Source organism: Vulpes lagopus, chromosome 1 (genome assembly GCF_018345385.1).
Source record: "Vulpes lagopus strain Blue_001 chromosome 1, ASM1834538v1, whole genome shotgun sequence".
NCBI lineage: Eukaryota > Metazoa > Chordata > Mammalia > Carnivora > Canidae > Vulpes > Vulpes lagopus.
The window spans coordinates 81,171,684-81,196,838 of NC_054824.1; the positions used below are offsets into that span (position 1 = coordinate 81,171,684).

Below are 25,155 nucleotides of genomic sequence, written 5' to 3' on the forward strand. Positions count from 1 at the left end.
AACAGTTCACTACATAGTTTGAGTAATGTCCTTTTGCCGATATGTCTTTTGCAAATATTTTCTCTCAGTCTGTGGCTTGTCTTCTCATTTTATTGACATTGTCCTTTGTATAGCAGAAGTTTTTAATTTTATTTATTTTTTAAGTTTTTACTTAAATTCCACTTAGTTAACATACAGTATAATATTAGTTTCAGGAGCAGAATTTAGTTATTCATCACATACACATAACACCCAGTGCTCATCACAATAAGTGCCTTGCTTAATACTCATCACTCATTTAGCCCATCCCCCTGCCCACCTCCCTTCCAAAAACCTTCAGTTTGTTCTCTGTAGTTAAGAGTCTGTTTTATGGTTTGCCTGTCTTTCCCCCCATGTTCATCTATTTTATTTTTTAAATTCCACATGTCAATGAAACCAAATGGTATTTCTCTGACTGACTTATTTTGCTTAGCATAATACAGTCCAGTTCCATCCATGTCATTGCATATGGCAAGATGCCATTCTTTTTGATGGCTGAGTAATATTCCAGTGTGTGTGTGTGTGTGTGTGTGTGTGTACCACAACTTCTTTATCCATTCATCAGTCAATGAACATTTGTGCTCTTTCTATAATTTGGCTATTCTTGATAATACTTCTATAAATATCAGGTACATGTATTGTTTGAAATCAGTATTTTTGTGCCCTTTGGGTAAATAATAGTAGTGCAATTGCTGGATTGTAGGGAATTTCCATTTTTACTTTTTGAGGAACCTTCATACTGTTTCCCAGAGTGGCTACACCAGTTTTCATTCCTACCAACAATGCATGAGGGTTCCTTTCCCTCACCAACATCTATTGTTTCCTGTTTGTCAATTTTAGCCATTCTGACAGGTCTGAGGTAGTATCTCATCATGGTTTCACTTGTATTTCCCTGATGATGAGTGAGGTTGAGCATCTTTTCATGTCTATTAGCCATCTGGATATCTTCTTTGGAAAAAAAAATGTCTATTCACGTCTTCTGCTCATTTCTTAACTGGATTATTTGTTTTGGGTTTTTTTGAATTTGATAAGTTCTCTATAGATTTTGGACACTAACCCTTTATCAGATATGTCATTTGCAAATATCTTCTCCCATTCCACAGGTTGTCTTTGTTTTCTTGATGGTTTCCCTTGCTGTGCAGAAGCTTTTTATCTTGATGAAGTCCCAATAGTTCATTTGGCTTTTGTTTCCCTTGCCTTTGGAGACATGTCTTATAAGAAGTTGTTACAGCTGCGCTCAAAGAGGCTGCTGCCTGTGTCATCCTCTAGGATTTTGATGATTTCCTGTCTTGTATTTAAGTCTTTCATCCATTTTGAATTTACTTTTGTGTATGGTGTAAGGAAGTGGTTCAGTTTCATTCTTTTGCACATTGCTGTCCAGTTTTTCCAACATCATTTGTCGAAGAGACTTTTTTCCATTGGATATTCTGTCCTGCTTTGTTGAAGATCAGTTAACCATATAGTTGTGGGTCCATTTCTGGCTCTTCTATTCTGTTCCATTGATCTCTGTGTCTGTTTTTGTGCCAGTACCATCCTGTCTTGGTGACTACAGCTTTGTAATATAAATTGAATTGAATTCCAGAACTGTGATGCCTCCAGTTTTGCTTTTCAAGATTTCTTTGGCTACTCAGGGTCTTTTGTAGTTCCATACAAGTTTTAGGATTGTTTGTTCTGTGAAAAATGCTAGTGGTATTTTGATAGGGATTGCACTGAATGTATAGATTGCTTTGGGTGGTATAGACATTTCGACAATATTTGCTCTCCCAATCCATGAGCACAGAATGTTTTTCCATTTCTTTCTGTCTTCTTAAATTTTTCATTAATGTTCTATAGTTTTCAGAATACAGATTTTTTTTTTAGAGGAGTCATTTCTTTTTTTTTAATTTTTTTATTTATTTATGATAGTCAGAGAGAGAGAGAGAGAGACAGGCAGAGGGAGAAGCAGGCTCCATGCACCAGGAGCCTGATGTGGGATTCGATCCCGGGTCTCCAGGATCGCGCCCTGGGCCAAAGGCAGGTGCTAAACCGCTGCACCACCCAGGGATCCCCAGAGTATAGATTTTTACCTCTTTGGTTAGATTTATTCTTCGGTATCATGGTTTTGGTGTGATGGTAAATGGGATTGGTTCCTTGATTTTTCTTTCTGCTGTTTCATTATTGGTGTATAGAAATGCAACAAATTTCTGTACATTGATTTTTTTTTTATCCTGTGACCTTACTAAATTTATATATCAGTTCTGGCAATTTCTTGGTGGAGTTTTTGAGTTTTCTACATATTGTCCATAAATAGTGAAAGTTTGACTTCTTCCTTACCCATTTGGATGCCTTTTCTTTTTGTTTTCTGATTGCTGAGGTAAGGACTTTCAGTACTACTTTAAATAGCAAAGATGAGAGTGACATCCCTGTCTTGTTCTCGATTGTAGAGGAAAAGTTCTGTTTTTCCCCACTGAGGATGATATTACCTGCGGGTCTTTTGTATCTGGCCTTTATGATATTGAGGTATGTCCCATCTATCCCTACTTTGTTGAGGGCTTTTATCATGAATGGATGCTGTACTTTGTCAAATACTTCTTCTGTATCTATTGAGAGGATTATATGGTTCTTTTCCTTATTTTTATTAATGCAGTATATCATGTTGATTGATTTGTGAATATTTAACCACCTTGCAGCCCAGGAATAAATCCCACTTGGTCATGGTGAATAATTCCTTAAAGTACTGTTGGGAGTGCCTGGGTGGTTCAGTAGGCTGAGCGTCTGCTTTCAGCCCAGGTCATGATCCTGGAGTCCTGGAATTGAGCCCCACACTGGGCTCCTGGCTCAGCAGGGAGGCTGCTTTTCCTCTGCCCTTCACCCCATTCATGCTTTCTGTCATTCTCTCTCTCAAATAAATAAATAAAATCTTTTTAAAAAATTAAAAAATAAAGTACTGTTGGATTCAATTTGCACTATCTTGTTGAGAATTTTTGCATCCATATTTATCAGGGATATAGGCCTGTAATGCTTTCTAGTGAGGCCTTTGGTTTTGGAACCAAGGTAATGCTGGCCTCATAGAATGAGTTTGGAAGTTTTCTTTCCATTTCTATTTTTTGGAACAGCTTCAAAGAATAGGTATTAACTCTTCTTTAAATGTTTGATAGAATTCCCCTGGGAAGCCACCTGGCCCTAGACTTTTGTTTGTTAGGATATTTTTGATTACTGAATCAGTTTCTTTGCTAGTTGTGGTTCTGTTCAAATTCTCTATTTTTTCCTGCTTCTGTGTTGGTAGTTTAAATGATTCTAGGAATTTATCCATTTTTTTTTCCAGATTGCCCAATTTGTTGGCAAATAATTTCTCAAAATATTCTTTTTTTAAAGATTTTTTTTATTTATTCACGATAGACAGAGAGAGAGAGACAGAGAGAGGCAGAGACACAGGCAGAGGGAGAAGCAGGTTCCATGCAGGGAGCCTGACACGGGACTCGATCCTGGGACTTCAGGATCACGTCCTGGGCCAAAGGCAGGCGCTAAACTGCTGAGCCACCCAGGGATCCCCTCAAAATATTCTCTTATAATTATTTCTATTTCTGTACTATTGGTTGTGATCTCTCCCTCTCGTTTGTAATTGTATTTATTTGGGTCTTTATTCTTTTCTTTTTGATAAGTCCGGCTAAGGACTTATCACTTTTATTCTTTCAAAGAACCAGCTCCTGGTTTTATTGATCTGTCCTGTTTGGTTTTTTAAATTTCTGTATCATTTATTTTTGTTCTAATCTTTATTATTTCCCTTCTTCTGCTGGCTTTAGGCTTCATTTGTTCTTTTCCTACCCCTTTTAGGTGTAAGGTTAGGTTGTGTATTTGAGATTTTTCTTCTTCTTAAGGTAGGCCTTACTTGCTACATACTTCCCTCTTATAATTGCTTTTGCTGCATTCCAAAGGTTGTGGACCATTATGTTTTCATTTTCATGTTTCTGTGTATTTTTTATTTCTTCTTTAATTTCCTGGTTAACTCATTCATTCTTTGGTAGGATGTTCTTTAAACTCCATGTATTTGTGGTCTTTCCAAATTTTTTCTTGTGGTTGACTTTGAGTTTCATGTTTTGGTCAGAAAATATGCATGGTATGATCTCAGTCTTTTTGAACTTGTTGAGACCTGATTTGTGGGATCCCTGGGTGGCGCAGCGGTTTAGCGCCTGCCTTTGGCCCAGGGCGCGATCCTGGAGACCTGGGATCGAGTCCCACGTTGGGCTCCCAGTGCATGGAGCCTGCTTCTCCCTCTGCCTGTGTCTCTGCCTCTCTCTCTCTCTCTCTCTCTCTCTCTATCATAAATAAATAAAAATTAAAAAAAAAAGAGACCTGATTTGTGACCTGGTATATGATATATTCTGGAGAATGTTCTATGTGTACCCAAAAAGAATGTGTATCCTGCTGCTTTAGAATAAAATGTTCTGACCAGATATAAGTCCATCTGGTCCAGTGTGTCATTAAAATCCATTGTTTCCTTGTTGACTTTATGATTCCATGATCTGTCTATTGCTGTAAGTGTGGTATTAATGTCCCCTACTATTATTGTATTATTATCAGTGAATTCCTTTATGTTTGTTATTGTTTTATATATCTGGGTGCTCCCAAGTTAGGGGCATAAATATTTACAATTGTTAGCTCTTCTTGTTGGATAGATCCCTTTATTATGATACAGTGCCTTTCTTCAACTCTTGTTATAGTCTTTTATTTAAAATCTACTTTGATAGAAGTATGGCTACTCTGGCTTTCTTTTGATGTCCATTGGCAGGATAAGTGGTTCTCCATCCCTTCACTTTCAGTCTGTAGGTGCCTTAGGTCTAATGTGAGTCTCTGGTTGGCAGCATCTAGATGGGTCTTGTTTAGTTAATCCATTCTAGTACCTTATGTCTTTTGATTGAAGCATTTAGTCTATTTACATTCAGAGTAATTACTAATAGATATGAATTCAGTGCCATTGTATTGCTTGTTTTGTCCTTATTCCTTTTGAGTCTTCATTACTTTTGGTCTTTCTTTCCTACTCAAAGAGTCCCCTTTAAAATTTCTTGCAGGGCTGGTTTAATGGTGAAGAACTCATTTAGATTTTGTTTGCCTGGGAAACTATCTCTCCTTCTACTCTGAATGACAGTCTTGCTAGATAGAGTATTCTTGGCTGCATATTTTTCCATTCAGTACATTGAATATATCATGTGACTGTTCTGGCCTGCCAAGTTTCTGTGGAGAGATCTGCTGCTAACCTTACTTGTGTTCCTTTGTAAGTTAGGGATTTCTTGGGATCCCTGGGTGGCGCAGCAGTTTGGCACCTGCCTTTGGCCCAGGGCGCAATCCTGGAGACCCGGGATCGAGTCCCACGTCGGGCTCCCGGTACATGGAGCCTGTTTCTCCCTCTGCCTCTCTCTCTCTCTCTCTCTGTGACTATCATAAATTTAAAAAAAAAAAAGTTAGGGATTTCTTTTCTCTTGATGCTTTTAGGATTTTTTCCTTATCTCTGTATTTTGCAAATTTTATTATAATATGTTTTGGTGTTGGCCTGTTTTTGTTGATTTTGATGGGAGTTCTCTATGCCTCCTGGATTTGGATATTTGTTTCCTTCCCCAGGTTAGGAAAGTTTTCAGCTAAATCTCCTCAAATAAACCTTCTGCTCCTTTTCCCCTCTCTTCTTCTTCTGGGATTCCTATGAAAAGATTGTTATATGCTTTGTGGAGTCACTGAGTCCCCTAAGTCTGTATTCATGATCCAATTTTTCTTCTCCTCTTCTTTTCAGCTTCATTATTTTCAGTAATTTTATCTTCTATATCACTTATTCATTTCTTTGTTTCTTCCATCTTTGCGGTCATTACATCCAGTGAGTTTCATATCTCAGTTATAGAATTTTTTTATTTCAGCCTGACTAGTTTTTAGGTTTTTTATCCTGTGGTAAGGGGCTCGCTGGTGTCTTCTGTGCTTTTCTCAAGTCCAGCTAGTATCCTTATTATTGTTGTTTTAAATTCTGAATCAGGCATATTACTTATATCTCTTTCAGTGAGATCCCTGGCTATGACCTTTTCTTGTTCTCTTTTGGGATGAATTCCTCCCTCTTGACATTTATCTAGGGCTCTGTCTTCTTCTGTGTGTTAAGAAAGCCTATTAGGTTTCCTGTTCCTGAGAGTAATGGCCTCATATGCTGTTCAGGGCCTGGCACTTCATGAAGCATCTCTGGTATATGCTGTGTGCACTCTGCTGCTGTGTTTTGGCTGCTCTTTCCCTCAGGTCAGTCCTCCACAGTTTCATCTCACCTCAACAGTGGGGACTGTTTGGACCTTGGGCAGAGTGTGGGGAGTTTTAACTAGGTGTGCTCAGGTCTGCTTGTTAAAAGAAACCTGATGCTTTGCAGCATTCTATAGTCAGTAAATTTGGTGTGTACAGGGGATTTACACTGGTCTTTTGGGGGAGGGGCCTGCTGCTCAGATTCTCAGGCACATTTGTTCTAGTAAAGAAACACCTGCATAAGAAAGAAAGAAAGAAAGAAAGAAAGAAAGAAAGAAAGAAAGAAAGAAAGAAAGAAAGACCTGCATAGTACAGGGAGGCAGGGCTTGGTGTAAGCAGTTTATGCTGCAACTATTGGTATATGCTGCTTACTGAAGTTAGTTTAGGTTGAGGGGAGTTCCTCTCCCCCATCCTAGAGAGGGGAGTTCATGCCCACCACTCTCTAGGAAGCCCTCAGAGAAGAACAATCTCCCCTCAGACACCCCTGTGTCCGAGGTGTCCCTCAGATCCCTCCCTTCACTCTGTGTCCAGATGTCTGCCCACCCAGCAGTGCAGGGTACCTGTGTTTTATTCCAGGCAGGCTGGTTGAGTTTTAAAGTTCCAAAACTTTAGGGACCTGGTGTGGCTTGGACCTATGCCAGTCCTCTGGGGGAGGGTCTTGCCACACTGGGGCTGCTACAGGTTTGTCCCAGAAGTAGCATGAATGCACAAGAGTTTGGAGTAAAGCAAAACAAAAAGCCAGTGTCCAGGTTAGCCACCCTCAGCAGATGTCTGTGTCTAAGCTAAGGGGTGAGGGAGCATAATGGTGCCTGCCACCTCTTTTGACCCCCACTTGTCTCAGATGCACTCCAAGAAGGGCGAACCATCTCTCTCAGTGCTTCTCTCCCAGGGGATCCTCAGATCACACCATGTGCTCCCAGGCTCTCTGCCCTCCTTCTTCACAGGAGCACTTCAGCACCTACCTAGGATCCACACCAGTGACAGCATGGAACTCTAAAACTTCAGCCTTGGAGTTCCATTGGCTGTTTAAAACACAATAATTAGCCTCTCTCCTTTTCCCAGTCAATGGCTTTGGGAAATGTTTTCCTTGTGTGATCCCCTATGCAAAACCCCCCTTGCCTCTCTCCCATGATCAGGGCTCCATCCCCTCTGCAATACCCTCCACCCCTCTCTCCCTCACATCACATCTCCACACCTCCTACCTTCCATAACGTGGCCTCTTCTTTCCCTCTGGTTGTTCACTCTATTCTGTCAGTACTCAGATTTCTTGGGTGTTCAGAACAACTTGATATTTATCAGTGTTCAAGGGATGAGGTAAGACTAGGGTCCCCCTACTACTCTGTCATCTTTGCTCAAAAAACCAGAAGCTTTTAATTTAAATAAAGTCCAGATCATCCATCATTTCTTAAAAGGATTGTACCTTTGGTATTATAGCTAAACAGTCATTGCCATACTCAAGGTCATCTTGCTTTTTTCCTATATTATCTTCTAAGAACATGACAGTTTTGCATTCTACATTGAGATCTGTGATCCGTTTTGAATTAATTTTTGTGAAAGGTATAAGGTCTGTGTCTGGATTTTTTTTCTTTTTCTTTTCTTTTTTTTTTTTTTTTCTTTTTTTGCACGTAGATGTCCTATTATCCCAGCATCTTTTCAAGACTATCTTTGCTCCATTGTATTGTTTTTGTTCTTTTTGTTAAATAATTAGTTGATTATATTTAAGTAGGCTTACTTCTGGGCTCCCTATTCTGTTTCACTGATCTATTCTTTCTGCAATACCACTCTGTCTTGATTACTATAGCTTAATAGTAGGTCTTGAAGTCAGGTATTGTCAGTCCTTCAACTTTGTTCTTCTCCTTCAATATTGTGTTGGCTACTGTCAACACATATTACCTATTCATATAGGTTCTAGAACCAGTTTGTTGATATCCATAGACTAACTTGCAGGGACTTTGATTGAGATTACATTAAATCTATAGATCAAGTTGGAAAGACCTGACACCTTGACAATATTGAGTCTTTCCATTCAAGAACATGGAATATCTCTCCACTTATTTAGTTCTTCTTTGATTTCTTTCATTGAAGTTTCATAGTTTTCCTCCTACAGATCTTGCATTTTATTGGATTTATACCTAAATATTTCATTTTTATGGTAATGTAAGTGGTATTGTATTTTTAATTTTAAATCCCATGTTTTCACTGCTGGTATATAGGAAAGCAATAGACTTTTTATATGTTAACCTTGTAGCCTATAGCCTTACTATAATCACTTACGGTTCCAGTTTTTTTAGTCCTTTTTTCCCTTTCTACATAGATGAACATAACATCTGCTAACAAAGACATTTCTTCCTTCCCAATCCATATAAATTTTACTTCCTTTTCTTGTTTTGTTACATTAGCTAGAATATCTGTGATGTTGAAAAGGAGAGGTGAAAAGAGACATCTTTGCCTTGTTCCTGATCTTTGTGGAAAAGCTTTGAGTTTCTCATCATTAACTATGCTGTAGGGTTTCTGTGCATGTTCTTTATCAAGTTGAGGAAGTTTCCTTCTATTCCTAGTTTACTCAATTTTTTTTTATCATGAATGGGTATTGGATATTGTCAAATACTTTTCTGCCTCTATTAATATGACTGTGTGGTTTTTCTTGTTTAGCCTGTTAATATGATGGATTACACTAATTGATTTCCAAATGCTGAACAGCCTTGCATCAGCCTGGTCGTGATGTATAACTTTTTATACACTGTTGGATTTCATTTGCTAATATTCTGTTGAGGATTTTTGTGCCTATGCTCTCTGGCATACTGTTTTCTTTTAATGTCTTTGTCTGATTTTGGATTTAGAATAATTCTGGCCTCATAAAGTTAGAAAGTATTCCCTCTTCTTCTATTATCTAAAAGAGATTGTGGGGGATCCCTGGGTGGCGCAGCGGTTTGGCGCCTGCCTTTGGCCCAGGGCGCGATCCTGGAGACCCGGGATCGAATCCCACATCGGGCTCCCGGTGCATGGAGCCTGCTTCTCCCTCTGCCTGTGTCTCTGCCTCTCTCTCTCTCTCTCTCTCTGTGACTATCATAAAAAAAAAAAAAATAAAAAAAAAATAAAAGAGATTGTGGAGAATGGTATCATTTTTTCCTTAAGTGTTTGGAAGAATTCATCAGTAGACCCATCTGAATCTGGTCCTTTATGTTTTGGTTATTAATTATTGATTCAATTTCCTTAATAGATAGAAGTCTGTTCACATTATCTGCTTCTTCTTGTGTGAGTTTTGACAGATTGTGTCTTTCAAGTAATTAGTCTTTTTAAAAAGATTTTATTTATTTATAAGAGAGAGCAGAGTAAGAAAAAGAGCACAAACAGGGAAGAAGCGTAAGAGGCAGAGGGAGAGGGAAAAGCAAATTCCCCCACTGAGCAGGGAACCTGATGATGCAGAGCTCAATCTCAGGACCCTGGGATCACAACCTGAGCTCAAGGCAGACACTTAACAGATGCAGCACCTCAGGTAATTTGACTTTTCATCAAGGTTATCAAATTTGCAGCATAGTTATTCATTGTATTCCATTATCTTTTTAATGTCAATAGAATCTATTCCTTTATTTCTGATATTAGTAAGTTGTGTCCTCTCTCTCTCTCTCTTTTTATTTTTTCAGTTATCCTGGCTAGAGGTATTAATTTTAGTAACCTTCTTGAAGAACCAGCTCTTGGTTTCACTGATTTTTTTTTCTATTGATTTCATTGATCAATTCCATTGATTTGTGCTCTAATTCTTATTTCCTTTCTTTTCTTGCTTTGGATTTAATCTGCTCTTCTTTTTCTAATTTCCTAAGATAAAAGCTTAGATGACTGGCTTTAGTTCTTCTTTTCTAATATATGAATTTAATGCTATAAATTTCCCTCTAAGCACTGCTTTCACTGCACCCTAAATTCTGATTAAATTGTATCATCATTTTCACAAGGTTCAAAATATTTTTTTTTACTTCTGTTGAGATTTCTTCTTTCTCTCTTGTGTTATTTGCAAATACATCACTTAATCTCTATATATTCAGGAATTCTCTGTTACCCTTCTGTTAATTAATTTCTAGTTTAGTTCCATTGTGCTCTGAGAGCAGACTGTTATATAATAACAAAATAATCCTAATTTTTCCATCTGTTTATCATTCCTGTCATTCATTTTACTTATATAAGCACGTGCGGACGCACGCACACACACACACACACACACACACACACACAATTGACCCTTAAGCAACACAGGTTTTAATACCATGGATCCATCTATACATGGATTTTTTCATAAATACAGTACAGTACTGGGCACCTGGGTGGCTCAGTGGTTGAGCATCTGCCTTCGGGTCAGGGCATGATGCTGGGATCCTGGGATCGAGACTCGCATCAGGATTGCTGCAGGGATCCTGAATCCCCCTGTGTCTCTCCATCTCTCTGTATGTCTCTCATGAATAAATAACTAAAAAATTTTTTTCAGATTTTATTTATTTATTCATGAGAGACACAGAGAGAGAGGCAGACACATAGGCAGAGGGAGAAGCAGGCTCCATGCAGGGAACCTGACGTGGGACTCAATCCCAGATCTCCAGGATGACGCCCTGGGCTAAAGGCGGCGCTAAACCACTGAGACACCTGGGCTGCCTAAATTTTTTTTTAAATACAGTACAGTCCTGTAAATGTATTTTCTCTTTAAGATTTTGAAATTTTTTTCTCTAGCTCACTTTATTATAAATATATAGTATATAATATATATAAAATACAAAATATGTATGTTAATGAACTGTTTATATTATTGGTAAGGGTAGGCTACAAGTTAAGTTTTAGGGAAGTCAAAAGTTATGCATGGATTTTCTAATATGCATGAGTCAGTGCCCCTAATCACCATATTTTCAAGGGTCAACTGTATGTGTAGTGATTGTATATGTTTCCAAATACATTGTTGCTATTATTTTGAACAAACTGTCAACTGTTAGATTAAAAAAATAAAACTTTTGGGGCACCTAGTGGCTCAGTGGTGGATTGTCTGCCTTTGGCTCAGGTCGACATCCTGGAGTCCCAGGATCAAGTCCCACCATCAGGCTCCCAGCGAGGAGCCTGCCTCTCCCTCTGCCTCTCTCTGTGTCTCTCGTGCATAAATAAATAAAATATTTTTTTAAATAAATAAATAAATAAAATAAAATAGAAAATAAAACCTTTCATTTTACCTTCATTTATTCAATCTTTTCTTTACGCAGATCCAAGTTTCTGACCTTTATTATTTCATTCTCTCTAATGAACTTCTTTTAACATTTCTAGCAATGTAGATCTAATGGCAACAAATTCCCTCAATTTTTGTTTGTCTGAGAAAGTTTTTCTTTCTCCTTCACTTTTGAAGGTCATTTCATAGGATACAGAATTCTAGGTTGATTTTTTTTTCTCTCAACACTTGAAATTTTCACTTCTTTCTCTTTTTGCTCACATGATTTCTGAGAAATCAGAAGTAATTCTCATCTTTGTTCCTCTATAGGTATTTTTGTCCTCTAGATTCTGTCAAAATTTTTTCTTTATCTTTGATTTTCTTTAGTTTGAATATGATATGCTTCAGTGTACTTCTTTATTTATCCTGCTTGGTGTTTTCTGGGCTGCCTAACTCTGTAGTTTGGTGTTTTACATTAATTTGGGGAAAATCCTCAGTCATTGTTTCAAATATGTCTTCTGTTCCTTTCTCTCTTCTGGTATTTCCATTACGCATTTATTATATTTTTGTTGTTGTCCGAAGTTCTTGGCTATTCTACTCCTTTTTTTTTTTTCAGTCTTTGTGTCTTTATTCTCTTTGCTTCCCAGTTGTATAGCTTTCTATGGTTATAACTTCTAGCTCCAAATTCTTTCCTAAGTGGTATCCTGCCTACTAATGAACCCATCAAGGGTATTCTTCATTTCTGTCAGAGTTTTGATTTCCAGCATTCTTTTTTCAGTTAAAATTTCCTTTCCTCTGCTGACATTGTCTATCTGATCTTGCATGCTACTCATTTTACCCACTAGAGCCCCTTAGCATGTTAATCATAGTTGTTTTAAATTCCTGATCTGATAATTCCAACATACCTGCCATGTCTAGTTCTACAGCTTATGCTGTGTCTTTAAATTGTGCTTTTTGCCTTCTAGTGTGCCTTTTGTTTTTTGACTGTGACACATAATGTACTGGGTAAAAAGAACTACTATAAATAGGCCTTTAGTAATGTGGTGGTGAGATGGGGAGGAGGGGGAAGATAAGTGTTCTATCGTCCCATGATAATGTTACAGTCTTTTGGTGAGCCTGTGCATAGGGACTGTGAACTTAAGTGTTTCTCAGTTTTTTTCTCTCCCCTCTAGGTGAGGGGAGAGTTGCATATTTTCCTTCCACCAGGTCAGTTAGGCTCTAATAATCCATCAGGTTAGGCTCTGGTTAACTAGTTTCTCCTAACAGCTGACCTTGTTAAGAACAGAGTGCTCTGGCATATTTCAAAATGGTTCCTTTTCCATTCCCCCAATTCAAAGCACGAGGGTTTTTTTCAATATTTACTGTGATTTCCAATATTTACTGTGATAAGCTAGTTGAGCTCTCAGAGGTAAATCTCATCTCATAGAATTGTGGGAACACCAGTGACTAGGTCCTCCTAGAATTTTAATTTTCAGAGCCTCCAGCAATTAATAAATTATTGTTCAGGTTTTCCTACCTGGACTTGGTTTCTGGCGTGATTTCTGCTCATGAATCTCTGGGATTCTGGGAAGCCATGCCTCCTTGTATTAACCTGTCTGACTCTTGGGGATCCCTGGGTGGCTCAGCGGTTTGGTGCCTGCCTTTGGTGATCAGCCCAGGGCGTGATCCTGGAGTCCCAGGATCGAGTCTCACATCAGGCTCCCTGCATGGAGCCCGCTTCTCCCTCTGCCTGTGTCTCTGCCTCTCTCTCTCTCTCTCTTTCTCTCTCTCTCTCATGAATAAATAAATAAAATATTTAAAAAAATAAATAGATAACCTGTCTGACTCTCTGAGGGCAGCAATTTACCCTAAATCCTCCCCTTTCCTACAGATCCAAAAAAAGTTGTTGCTTTTTTCAGTTTGTTCAGCTTTTTACTTGTTTTTAGGACAAATGGCAACTGCCAAGCTCCTTACATGTGGAATAACCACCACTGAACTTTTTAAAAATATTAACTTTTTATCCTTTTTACCAAGATGCCTACATGAGTCCAAAGTAAAGACTCCATCAGCTAACCATGAAAAGGTATGCCTGGAGAAGGCAGCTGGTCCCCCAGACAAGTCCATCCCTCTAACCTAGGATGGATTATCCTCATTGCTCAAAAATTCAACCCTGCCAGAATTCCAGAGTTGACTTCATTTAGGGATACTGATTAATTCCTCTAAAAGTTCTAAGAAAGAGAGTATCTAAGATGTCAACTGTTATGGTTTAATTCTTAGAGGATGTCCCTCTTGTCACAGTTATTTACAAAAGAAGAGGCCTAGTGTTCATCACCATAGACCTTAGAACTCCCCAAGATTAACTGAAAAACTTTTAGACCTAATGTAATTATTAACTCCAAAGAAGGTGATCCAGTAAGTCTGCTTGTAAAAAATTATCAAACGAATCTATAGGGATCTACTGATCTCATATGTACCTCTTTTCTCATACAGAGTGTTTCACTGAAAACAAGTCTGCAGCTGTCCCTGGGCAAACTGACACCACATAAAGTTGCTCTCTTTAGGGAGAGGGTGAGAAATTCACTCTCCATCTATAGAAGAGCCAAAGGTATCCATGCACAGTCTTAAAAAAAATCAGAAGACAGGGGCACCTGGGTGGCTCAGTCAGTTAAGCATCTGCCCTTGGCTTAGATCATGATCCCAGCATCCTGGGATCAAGCCCTGCATTGGGCTTCCTGCTAAATGGGGAGTCTGCTTATCTCTCTCCCTCTGTTTCCCCCCACCCTGCCCCACTCATACACACTCTAATAAATACATTAAAAATATGTTTAAAAAGATTTTATTTACTCATTCATGAGAGACACAGAGAGAGAGGCAGAGACACAAGCTGAAGAAGAAGCAGGCTCCCCTAGGGAAGCCAGATGCAAGACTCAATCCCAGGACCCCGGGATCACAGTGCCCCTAGTTTTCCTGATAAAATGCTAAATAGCTATAGCCAAATAAGTGTGTGTTTCAGGGATGCAAAAGAGGGTAATTAAAACATTTTTAAACTTTTATTTACCATACCATATAATAAATACATTTTACATCATAACCATGACATATGAACTTATGTATATATATCTACCCAAAACAGAAGTTATTAGCAAAAAAAACCACAATTATCCTCAATATATCTGACGCTTTGGGTTATTTTCTATCTCGTTTCCTAAAAATGCTGTCCATGCCCCAGTAAGATATGTCATGACTTTCTAACGTTTTGTGATCTGGAATTTGAAAAATATTGGAATTCTGTAACAAATATGGGAACAAGCAATAAATAAACTAGAAAAATAGTTGTAAAATAATGGTTACTTACTTGGTTGCTGCAAAAACAACATTGAAGGGCACATGTTGATGAAATGGAAGGAAAGGCCTGCAGAGAAAGAAGAACACAAATGCATGGGACTTTTGCAATGTGTACTCTCTGAGCTTTACTCTAACTCCCATATTCATCCTTGAAAATCAGTGAGCTTGAATATCCCATACTGGTAATCCTCAAATCTGGGCACAAAATCACTAAAGAGTGGGGAGATTTCTGTTTTGTGTTTCTTTTTTAAGATTTTATTTACTTATTCATGAGAGACACAGATTGAGAGGCAGAGACACAGGCAGAGGGAGAAGCGGGCTCCCTGCAGGGAGCCCAGTGTAGGACTCCATCCTGGGACCCCAGGATCATTCCCTGGGCCAAAGGCAGATGCTCAACCTCTGAGCCACCCAGGCATCCCTGTGTTAAAAATTTAACATTTCTCGGGGCGCCTGGCTGGCTCAGTTGGTTAAGCTTCTGCCTTTGGCTCAGGTCATAATCTCAGGATTGTGGGATCCAGTGGAGCCCCACTTAGTCATAGGCTTCTTGCTCAGTGGGGATTCTGCTTCTCCCTCTCTCTCTGCTCCTCTCCCTGCTTATGCTCTCTCTCCTTCTCACTGTCTCTCATAAATAAATAAACAAACAAACAAACAAATAAATAAAATATTTAAAGAAAAATTTGCCATTTCTCTAAAAAGTCAGCATTATAAAACTTCTATAAGGAGGTTGCTCACAGAGAAGACTCAAATTAATAAAATCATGAATGAGAAAGGAGAGATCACTACCAACACCAAGGAAATACAAACGATCTTAAAAACATATTATGAACAGCTATACGCCAATAAATTAGGCAATCTAGAAGAAATGGACGCATTCCTGGAAAGCCACAAACTACCAAAACTGGAGCAGGAAGCAATAGAAAACCTGAACAGGCCAATAACCAGGGAGGAAATTGAAGCAGTCATCAAAAACCTCCCAAGACACAAGAGTCCAGGGCCAGATGGCTTCCCAGGGGAATTCTATCAAACGTTTAAAGAAGAAATCATACCTATTCTACTAAAGCTGTTTGGAAAGATAGAAAGAGATGGAGTACTTCCAAATTCGTTCTATGAGGCCAGCATCACCTTAATTCCGAAACCAGACAAAGACCCCACCAAAAAGGAGAATTACAGACCAATATCCCTGATGAACATGGATGCAAAAATTCTCAACAAGATACTAGCCAAGGATCCAACAACACATTAAGAAAATTATTCACCATGACCAAGTAGGATTTATCCCCGGGACACAAGGCTGGTTCAACACTCGTAAAACCATCAATGTGATTCATCATATCAGCAAGAGAAAAACCAAGAACCATATGATCCTCTCATTAGATGCAGAGAAAGCATTTGACAAAATACAGCATCCATTCCTGATCAAAACACTTCAGAGTGTTGGGATAGAGGGAACTTTCCTCAACATCTTAAAAGCCATCTACGAAAAGCCCACAGCAAATATCATTCTCAATGGGGAAGCACTGGGAGCCTTTCCCCTAAGATCAGGAACAAGACAGGGATGTCCACTCTCACCACTGCTATTCAACATAGTACTGGAAGTCCTCGCCTCAGCAATCAGACAACAAAAAGACATTAAAGGCGTTCAAATTGGCAAAGAAGAAGTCAAACTCTCCCTCTTCGCCGATGACATGATACTCTACATAGAAAACCCAAAAGCCTCCACCCCAAGATTGCTAGAACTCATACAGCGGTTTGGTAGCATGGCAGGATACAAAATCAATGCCCAGAAATCAATGGCATTTCTATACACTAACAATGAGACTGAAGAAAGAGAAATTAAGGAGTCAATCCCATTTACAATTGCACCCAAAAGCATAAGATACCTAGGAATAAACCTAACCAAAGAGGTAAAGGATCTATACCCTAAAAACTATAGAACACTTCTGAAAGAAATTGAGGAAGACACAAAGAGATGGAAAAATATTCCATGCTCATGGATTGGCAGAATTAATATTGTGAAAATGTTAATGTTACCCAGGGCAATTTACACGTTTAATGCAATCCCTATCAAAATACCATGGACTTTCTTCAGAGAGTTAGAACAAATTATTTTAAGATTTGTGTGGAATCAGAAAAGACCCCGAATAGCCAGGGGAATTTTAAAAAAGAAAACCATAGCTGGGGGCATCACAATGCCAGATTTCAGGTTGTACTACAAAGCTGTGGTCATCAAGACAGTGTGGTACTGGCACAAAAACAGACACATAGATCAATGGAACAGAATAGAGAATCCAGAAGTGGACCCTGAACTGTATGGTCAACTAATATTCGATAAAGGAGGAAAGACTATCCATTGGAAGAAAGACAGTCTCTTCAATAAATGGTGTTGGGAAAATTGGACATCCACATGCAGAAGAATGAAACTGGACCACTCTCTTTCACCATACACAAAGATAAACTCAAAATGGATGAGAGATCTAAAAGTGAGACAGGATTCCATCAAAATCCTAGAGGAGAACACAGGCAACACCCTTTTTGAACTTGGCCACAGTAACTTCTTGCAAGATACATCCACGAAGGCAAAAGAAACAAAAGCAAAAATGAACTACTATTGGGACTTCATCAAGATAAGAAGCTTTTGCACAGCAGAGGATACAGTCAACAAAACTAAAAGACAACCTACAGAATGGGAGAAGATATTTGCAAATGACCTATCAGATAAAGGGCTAGTTTCCAAAATCTATAAAGAACTTATTAAACTCAACACCAAAGAAACAAACAATCCAATCATGAAATGGGCAAAAGACATGAAGAGAAATCTCACAGAGGAAGACATGGACATGGCCAACATGCACATGAGAAAATGCTCTGCATCACTTGCCATCAGGGAAATACAAATCAAAACCATAATGAGATACCACCTCACACCAGTGAGAATGGGGAAAATTAACAAGGCAGGAAACCACAAATGTTGGAGAGGATGCGGAGAAAAGGGAACCCTCTTACACTGTTGGTGGGAATGTGAACTGATGCAGCCACTCTGGAAAACTGTGTGGAGGTTCCTCAAGGAGTTAAAAATAGACCTGCCCTACGACCCAGCAATTGCACTGTTGGGGATTTACCCCAAAGACTCAGATGCAATGAAACGCTGGGACACCTGCACCCCGATGTTTCTAGCAGCAATGTCCACAATAGCCAAACTGAGGAAGGAGCCTCGGTGTCCATCGAAAGATGAATGGATAAAGAAGATGTGGTTTATGTATACAATGGAATATTACTCAGCCATTAGAAACGACAAATACCCACCATTTGCTTCGACGTGGATGGAACTGGAGGGTATTATGCTGAGTGAAGTAAGTCAATCGGAGAAGGACAAACAGTGTATGTTCTCATTCATTTGGGGAATATAAATAATAGTGAAAGGGAATATAAGGGAATATAAGGGAAGGGAGAAGAAATGTGTGGGAAATATCAGGAAGGGAGACAGAACATAAAGACTCCTAACTCTGGGAAACGAACTAGGGGTGGTGGAAGGGGAGGAGGGCGGGGGGTGGGTGGGAATGGGTGACGGGCACTGAGGGGGACACTTGATGGGATGAGCACTGGGTGTTTTTCTGTATGTTGGTAAATTGAACACCAATAAAAATTTATTAAAAAAAAGGAGGTTGCTCACAAATAACAATGTGGATTACAAATTTACTTTCTCAAGGAAGCTTATGTACATGTGACATCAAGACTATTTTTCTAACAACATAAGACCTATAGGGAGATCTTCATTTTAATTTAATCTAACTATATGATTATCACATGATTATTGACCACAAATGAAACAAAGTGAAACTTTCAACCATGTTAGTTTTGGCAAGATTCACACAAAGACAGTGAATGTCGCCTATTTGCCCACTTGTAACAATTTCCCATGTACTATGACTATCACGGTGTCTCTGCTGTACTTCACTTGACTTGATGACTTCATTTTGCTCTCAAATATACATTCTTACTTACACTAGTATCTCTGAAGTTAGGCAGATTTAGCTGTAATCCCAGATCTGCCACTTGCTAACTTAAGAGACTTCAAGCAATTGTTTTCTCCTCTCTTGGTCTCAGCTTCCTTACTAATAGGGATAATATACCTTATCCTACATTTCTGTTGTAAAAATTAATTATATAGGGGCACCTGGCTGGCTCACTTCGTAGATAGAGCATGCAACTCTTGATCTCGGGGTTGTGAGTTCAAGCCCCACACTGGGTATAGAGATTTCTTAAAAATAAAGTCTAAAAAAATTGATTTTATATATATAAAGTACTAAACTGGTACCTAACACATTGCATGCACTCAAAAGTGATAGCTGCTATCATTATCATAAAGACATTTTCATTCTTCCTTTTTTTAAAAGATTTTATTTATTTATTCATGAGAGACACAAAGAGAAGCAGAGACATAGGCAAAGGGAGAAGCAAGCTCCCTGCAGGGAGCCCGATATGGCACTGGATCCCAGGACTTGGGGACCACGACCTGAGCCAAAGGCAGATGCTCAACCACTGAGCCACCCAGGTAACCCATAAACATTTTCTAATAAAATCCAGGGCTCATTTTCATTAGTAATTACTTTTTACCTTTCAAAATATTTATAGCGATTCTTTCCAGTCACGTCAGGATCTTCATAAACCTCTTTAGCCATCTGGAAAGATGTATCCGTTCTAAAATGAAGCAGGAAAACATTATTAAAGTCTAACATGTCATTTCCAAATATAATTTCTTTATTTAATAGTTTTAGATCTACAAAGTAGTATATATACAGGGTATCTGATGAAACTGAGACCAAAGTCTTCTATAATGTGCATCTGACTGACCTACATCTCAGACTAGATAACAATTACTTTCCCTGAACCAGGAAACTAGGAGCTAACAAGAGGAAATAAGAGTAAGAAAAGAGTAGATTTATGAAATCTCACATACAAAAATGCACGCATTTATTCAATAGTCCATAGGAATAACAGAGTTTTTTTTAATTTTTTTTTAATTTTTATTTATTTATGATAGTCACAGAGAGAGAGAGAGAGGCAGAGACATAGGCAGAGGGAGAAGCAGGCTCCATGCACCAGGAGCCTGATATGGGATTCGATCCCGGGTCTCCAGGATCGCGCCCTGGGCCAAAGGCAGGCGCCAAACCGCTGCGCCACCCAGGGATCCCGGAATAACAGAGTTTTAAGAGACAACTTTTTATGTCCAGGTTGAAAGGTAGCTTTTTTTCTTTTACTTTACTAGGTATGACTTGTAAATAATTAAAAGAACAAAGAATTCAAGATACTTATCTCTGAAGGTGCTCTGGCTGCAAATCTCCAAATATAGATAGATAGATAGATAGATAGATACTAACAGAAGGGTATAGTTACAATTTCTAAGATGGATCAAAGAAACAAATTCAGTCACCTCTACCTCTACCTTTGGCAGCAAACTGTCATTTAATATATATATTCACTCCAAGCTTCTGAGAACACCTACTAACCTATAAACCCATAACCATTGCCCCTGAATCCGGCTCGTTTTGGTCAGAGGACTTAAGAGAAGTAATTTGGGATCCATTGATCTAGGTATAACATTTGTACTTTTAAAAAAGTGCAGAATAAAAAAAATCTTAAGAAGAAAAATGCATTCATTAAAAACATGAGAAGTAGCTGAAGCTACCAGACACTTACATAGCAAGCTGCCAGAGGCCTTCTCTGTGTTTCTCCTCCTGTCCTTTCCATTCCCAGCGCATGAATGCTGGGACAGGGTCAGCCTTGCTCCAATACAGAGAATATCTTGGATAATGGATCAAGTTACTGAACATGGTTCTAAACCTGGGAACTCTTCTCTAATATTAGGCCAGGGAGGCAGGGAAAAAAAAAAGACAAAATGTTACCTTCAGATTTTCTAAAGCATTTTATTTATTTTTGTAAATTTTTTGACAGCTATAAAACAGTGTATGTGGCACAGAAAGAAGGGTAGTTGTACATACACAGAATATCTCCAGAAAGATACCCAAGAAACTGATGACAGTGGATGATCATGAGAAGGGGGCTGAGGGTTAGAATTCCTTTGTACTGTACATATTTTGTACTACTTGAATTCTTTATCACGGGCACATATAACTTTTCCCACTGAAATAAAGTAGGTTATAATGACTCTTTTATTCACTATTAATTAATCTTCACACTGGGCCACAAATATCAAGATGTCCCCTAGTAATCATTGGCAGAGTAATTTCTGCAGAATATAAAATCCACTGGTGATCTGATGATTAGTCAATCTGATCAGTGTGGTTAGCAAAACTAGGTGGTTGAAATTCATTAGGCTGCCTTAGTGAATGAATTAGACCTACCAGTCTGTTTCGAATCAGGTTAGCTTGGATATTTGCCTGTGTGTGATCTTTCTCACTTGACACAATAAACAATGGATCTGCAAAATCAACAATAAAGTGGTATAAGGCATAGAATATATCTACTCTTGACTGAGAATAATGGCAAAACAATGTAATTTCTTAATTGGAAAACAAATTACAAGATTTAGATATTGCCTAACTCTACAGCAGCTCATACATCTCTACCACCAGTGAGAGTCTGTTAGATGCATTTCTTCTCTATGTATTCCAAAGTCAGTTTATGGAATAGGAAGGTAAGAAGAAGGCCTGATATATTCTCAGGCACCAAAATCTAAACACATTGTCTTTGCTCTCCTATGAACAAACTACCTCCTGGGTCTGGGTAGCCCAGGAAATACTCTAAGACAAAAGACCCCGCATACACTAACTATACTTATTTGCAAGTAAAAGAAATAACACACTGGAACACTACCTCTCATATTCTGTACAAGGGAAAGGTACAAACTCTTAACAACATGTCACCTCTGAATTGATAAACATAGTAAGAAAATGTCATTCTCTAATAATAAATAAATAAAATCAGCTATAATTCACTCCTTAAATTTAGAAGAATGTTGATGATGGACTAAATTTTTTCTCCAAAGTTCAACAAAAGATTACTCTTTTATTTTAAGTATGAGCTTGATAGGTATATCTTTTTTAAAAAAATACATTTCTTTTTTATTGGTGTTCAATTTGCCAACATATAGAATAACACCCAGTGCTCATCCCATCAAGTGCCCCCCTCAGTGTCCATCACCCAGTCACCCCCACCCCCCCACCCACCTCCCCTTCCACCCCCGCTAGTTCGTTTCCCAGAGTTACAAGTCTCTCATGCTCTGTCTCCCTTTCTGACATTTCCCACTCATTTTTTTTCCTTTCTCCTTTATTCTTGATAGGTATATCTTTAAAGCAACAGAGAATATTTAGGATTATACCATACCTTAAAATTAAATAATATGACATTAAATTCATAAGCTACCATCAGATACAGACTTGATTTCCTAAGTAGTCATCTCTTGAGAAACAAATACACTGACCAACTAGTCCAGATCACTTGGCAACATAAATCTTCACAGAAATTACTAATTGTTATTGTGATTTAAAGGTAACTTAAATTTAATTTAGATTACGTGAGTCAATTCCTAGAGTCTTAAAACTCCTCAGTTACCCAACAAAAATGATTTATTAGATGTAGACACTTAATATTCTCCCCACGGCTGGAAAGCTACAGGAGGCTCAGCTCTCTTTCATTCATGAAAGATTTATTGATGGGTTACTATGTTTGAGGTGCCTAGAACATATCAAGGAAAAAAATAAAGGTCCCTGACCTCGTGAGAGAGAGGCAATAAACAACACAACAAACTAACATTTTATATAATACATTAGAGGATAGTAAGTGCTACTAAAAAAAAAAAGTCGGGAAAGAGCAAGTGAGGGAGATTGGGTTGCAATTTTACACAGCGTAGTCAGGGCAGGCCTCACTGAGAGGTGACATTTAAGGAGACTTGCAAGTGGGGAGTTAACTACACAGTTGTCTGAAGGAAGAGCATGTGAAGCAAAGAAACAGCTTGAGCAAAGGCCCTACGATGGCAGCATGCCTGACATGTTTGAAAAAGAGCAGAGACCAATGGCATTGAAACAGAGGAAGACAGACAAAATATAGCAGATCAAAGGTCAGGCAAGTTACCAGGGGCCTAGATCACATGGGGCTTTGTGGGCCACTGAAAAGACTTTGGCTTTTAATCTGAGTGAGGTGGGAAACCACTGCAAGATTTTGAGGCGAAAAGGGGCAAAATCTGACTTACATTTTTAAATGTTCATTGTAGGGGCTCCTGGGTCGCTCAGTCAGTTAAGCATCTGACTCTTGGTTTCAGCTCAGGACATGATCTCAGGGCTGTGGGACTGAGCCACACATAGGGCTCTGCACTCAGTAAGGAGTCTGCTTGGGATTTTCTCCCTATTCCTCTGCCTCTCCCTCCCCCTCTGCCTGTCTGCCCCTCTCCCCACTCATGCATATGCACACTCTAAAATAAATATTTTTTTAAAATGTTTATTGTGGCTACCCAGTGAAGAACAGATTGTATGGAAGTTATGAGAAGGACAGGGAGACCTATTAGAAGGCTCATGCAGTAAGCCTAGAGAAGAGATGATGGTGATGGCAACAGAAGTGATGAAATGGGGCAGGATTCTAGATCTATTTTTAAAGTGGAACAGAGAAGAATGTTTAATGGATTGGAATGGTGTATGAGAGAGAGAGAGAGAGAAGACAATGATGGCTCTAAGATTTTTGAACTTCAGTAACTAAAGTATGGGGTTGGTATCAACTGACACAGGAAAGCCTGTGGGTTTGTAGGGAGAATATGAAAAGCAGGCCTTAGGTGTTTATTATATGTCCAAGTGGAGAAACAAAGGAGGCAATTTGGTGGGGGGTTTTAAAGATTTTATTTATTTATTCATGAAAGACACAGAGAGAGAGGCAGAGACATAGGCAGAGGGAGAAGCAGGCTCCTCTCAGGGAGTCCGATGTGGGACTTGATCCTGGGACTCCAGGATCATGCTCTGGGCTGAAGGTAGGTGCTCAATCCCTGAGCCAGCCAGGCGTCCCAAAAGAGGCAATTTGCTACACAAATCTACAGTTTGAGAGAGAAGTCTGGACCAGCAAATACGTATTTGGGAATCATCACCTTTAGATATACTCTTCTTTAGCTGCAGCACCCAAATCCATATCTATGATTCAAGTTGAGAAATTATGGAAATGGGGCTGATTAGAAACGACAAAGGCAAATTTTACGGCCCCAAATGACAGGCTAGTGTATTGGAAGACCGAATGAATGTACCTGCTTAAAGGGAAGAAGGCTGTAGCTTCAACCTGTCTGATATATTGGGAACAGTACAGGACAAAGGGAAATTTCTATTCATACTCTTATTTTAAGTGATTTAAAAAATGTCACTGGGTCTATGGTTCTGTGTCGTTCCTCTTAAATGAATTTAGCCTACATTTCCCCTAAGTCTGAATAATAAATTATAAGCCATCCTCCTCTTCTTCCCATAAGGAGTACAAAGGCATGCTATCTACAGAAACACTCCTGCCACCTATAGAAGATAATGGCACAATAGCGTATGATTTATGACTACACATTCTGCGACGTGTCCTACAAGTGTGATCATAATCAGTGCTCGAAAGGCAACAGTAGGACCTCTGAGATGCCCAGATAATAGCACTCACCAGGTATCACTTACTTATTCCTAGGTAAGTATTAAGTGCTTTAAGTTCTTTTAATATTTCTATGTGCAATATTTCATTTAATTCTCACAAAAACCCAATGAGGTAGGCACTAGGGCTCCTTTTTAAGGGGAAGGAAACTGAGGCTTCAAGAAGTTAGCCACTTACTGACAGAATTTCAACTCCGATCCTTCTGGCTCCCAGGCCTAATATTATCAATACTCCATGAATTTTATGGATTAAAGTTTCCTACGAAAACCATGAAAAAGTCCCTCAACCAATTTACCCATACTGTAGAAACTGTTGTAACAAGTCTAGGAAGTTGTCATAACCAAGTAATCATGAGAGAGAGAGGAAGTATGTAAACTTTTAGGCAAAAGTATAATGAATTGCATATTCTGGGGGAAAAGAAAGGAGGAAAGAGTTTATGACACACCTAGAAAGCATTTTAAAACATTTTTGGAAGCTAGGAAAACTATATCATATATTTAAAAGCTTTAATTATCAGGGCAGTAGTGTAGCTATTAATCAATATACAAATTTAGGAAAGTGACAGTGTATGGTGGTCACTCTGGGAGGCACTTGAGAGATACAAAGCATTTACCAAAAAACTAAAAGTAAAATGCAGGGATGCCTGGGTGGCTCAGCAGTTGAGCATCTGCTTTCCACTCAGGGCATGATCCCAGAGTCCCGGGATCGAGTTCGGCATTGGGCTCCCTGCATGGAGCCTGCTTCTCCCTCTGCCTATGTCTCTGCTTCTCTCTCTG

General features: G+C 38.9%; 1 protein-coding gene across 5 annotated transcripts in view; it reads right to left on the reverse strand.

The window, feature by feature from the left end:
- CFAP91 (cilia and flagella associated protein 91) overlaps positions 1-25,155 on the reverse strand; it is a 108,833-nt gene that overhangs the window by 80,872 nt on the left and 2,806 nt on the right. For 4 of the 5 annotated variants that reach the window (XM_041752845.1, XM_041752853.1, XM_041752827.1 and 1 more), the window contains exons 2-5: positions 21,124-21,200; positions 20,459-20,616; positions 19,376-19,459; positions 14,772-14,828 (exon numbers count right to left, since the gene is read on the reverse strand). In XM_041752845.1, coding sequence (XP_041608779.1) covers positions 14,772-14,828; positions 19,376-19,459; positions 20,459-20,616; positions 21,124-21,200 — 376 coding nt within the window. The remainder of the gene's footprint in view (positions 1-14,771; positions 14,829-19,375; positions 19,460-20,458; positions 20,617-21,123; positions 21,201-25,155) is intronic. The other variant, XM_041752860.1, reaches the window with a different exon arrangement.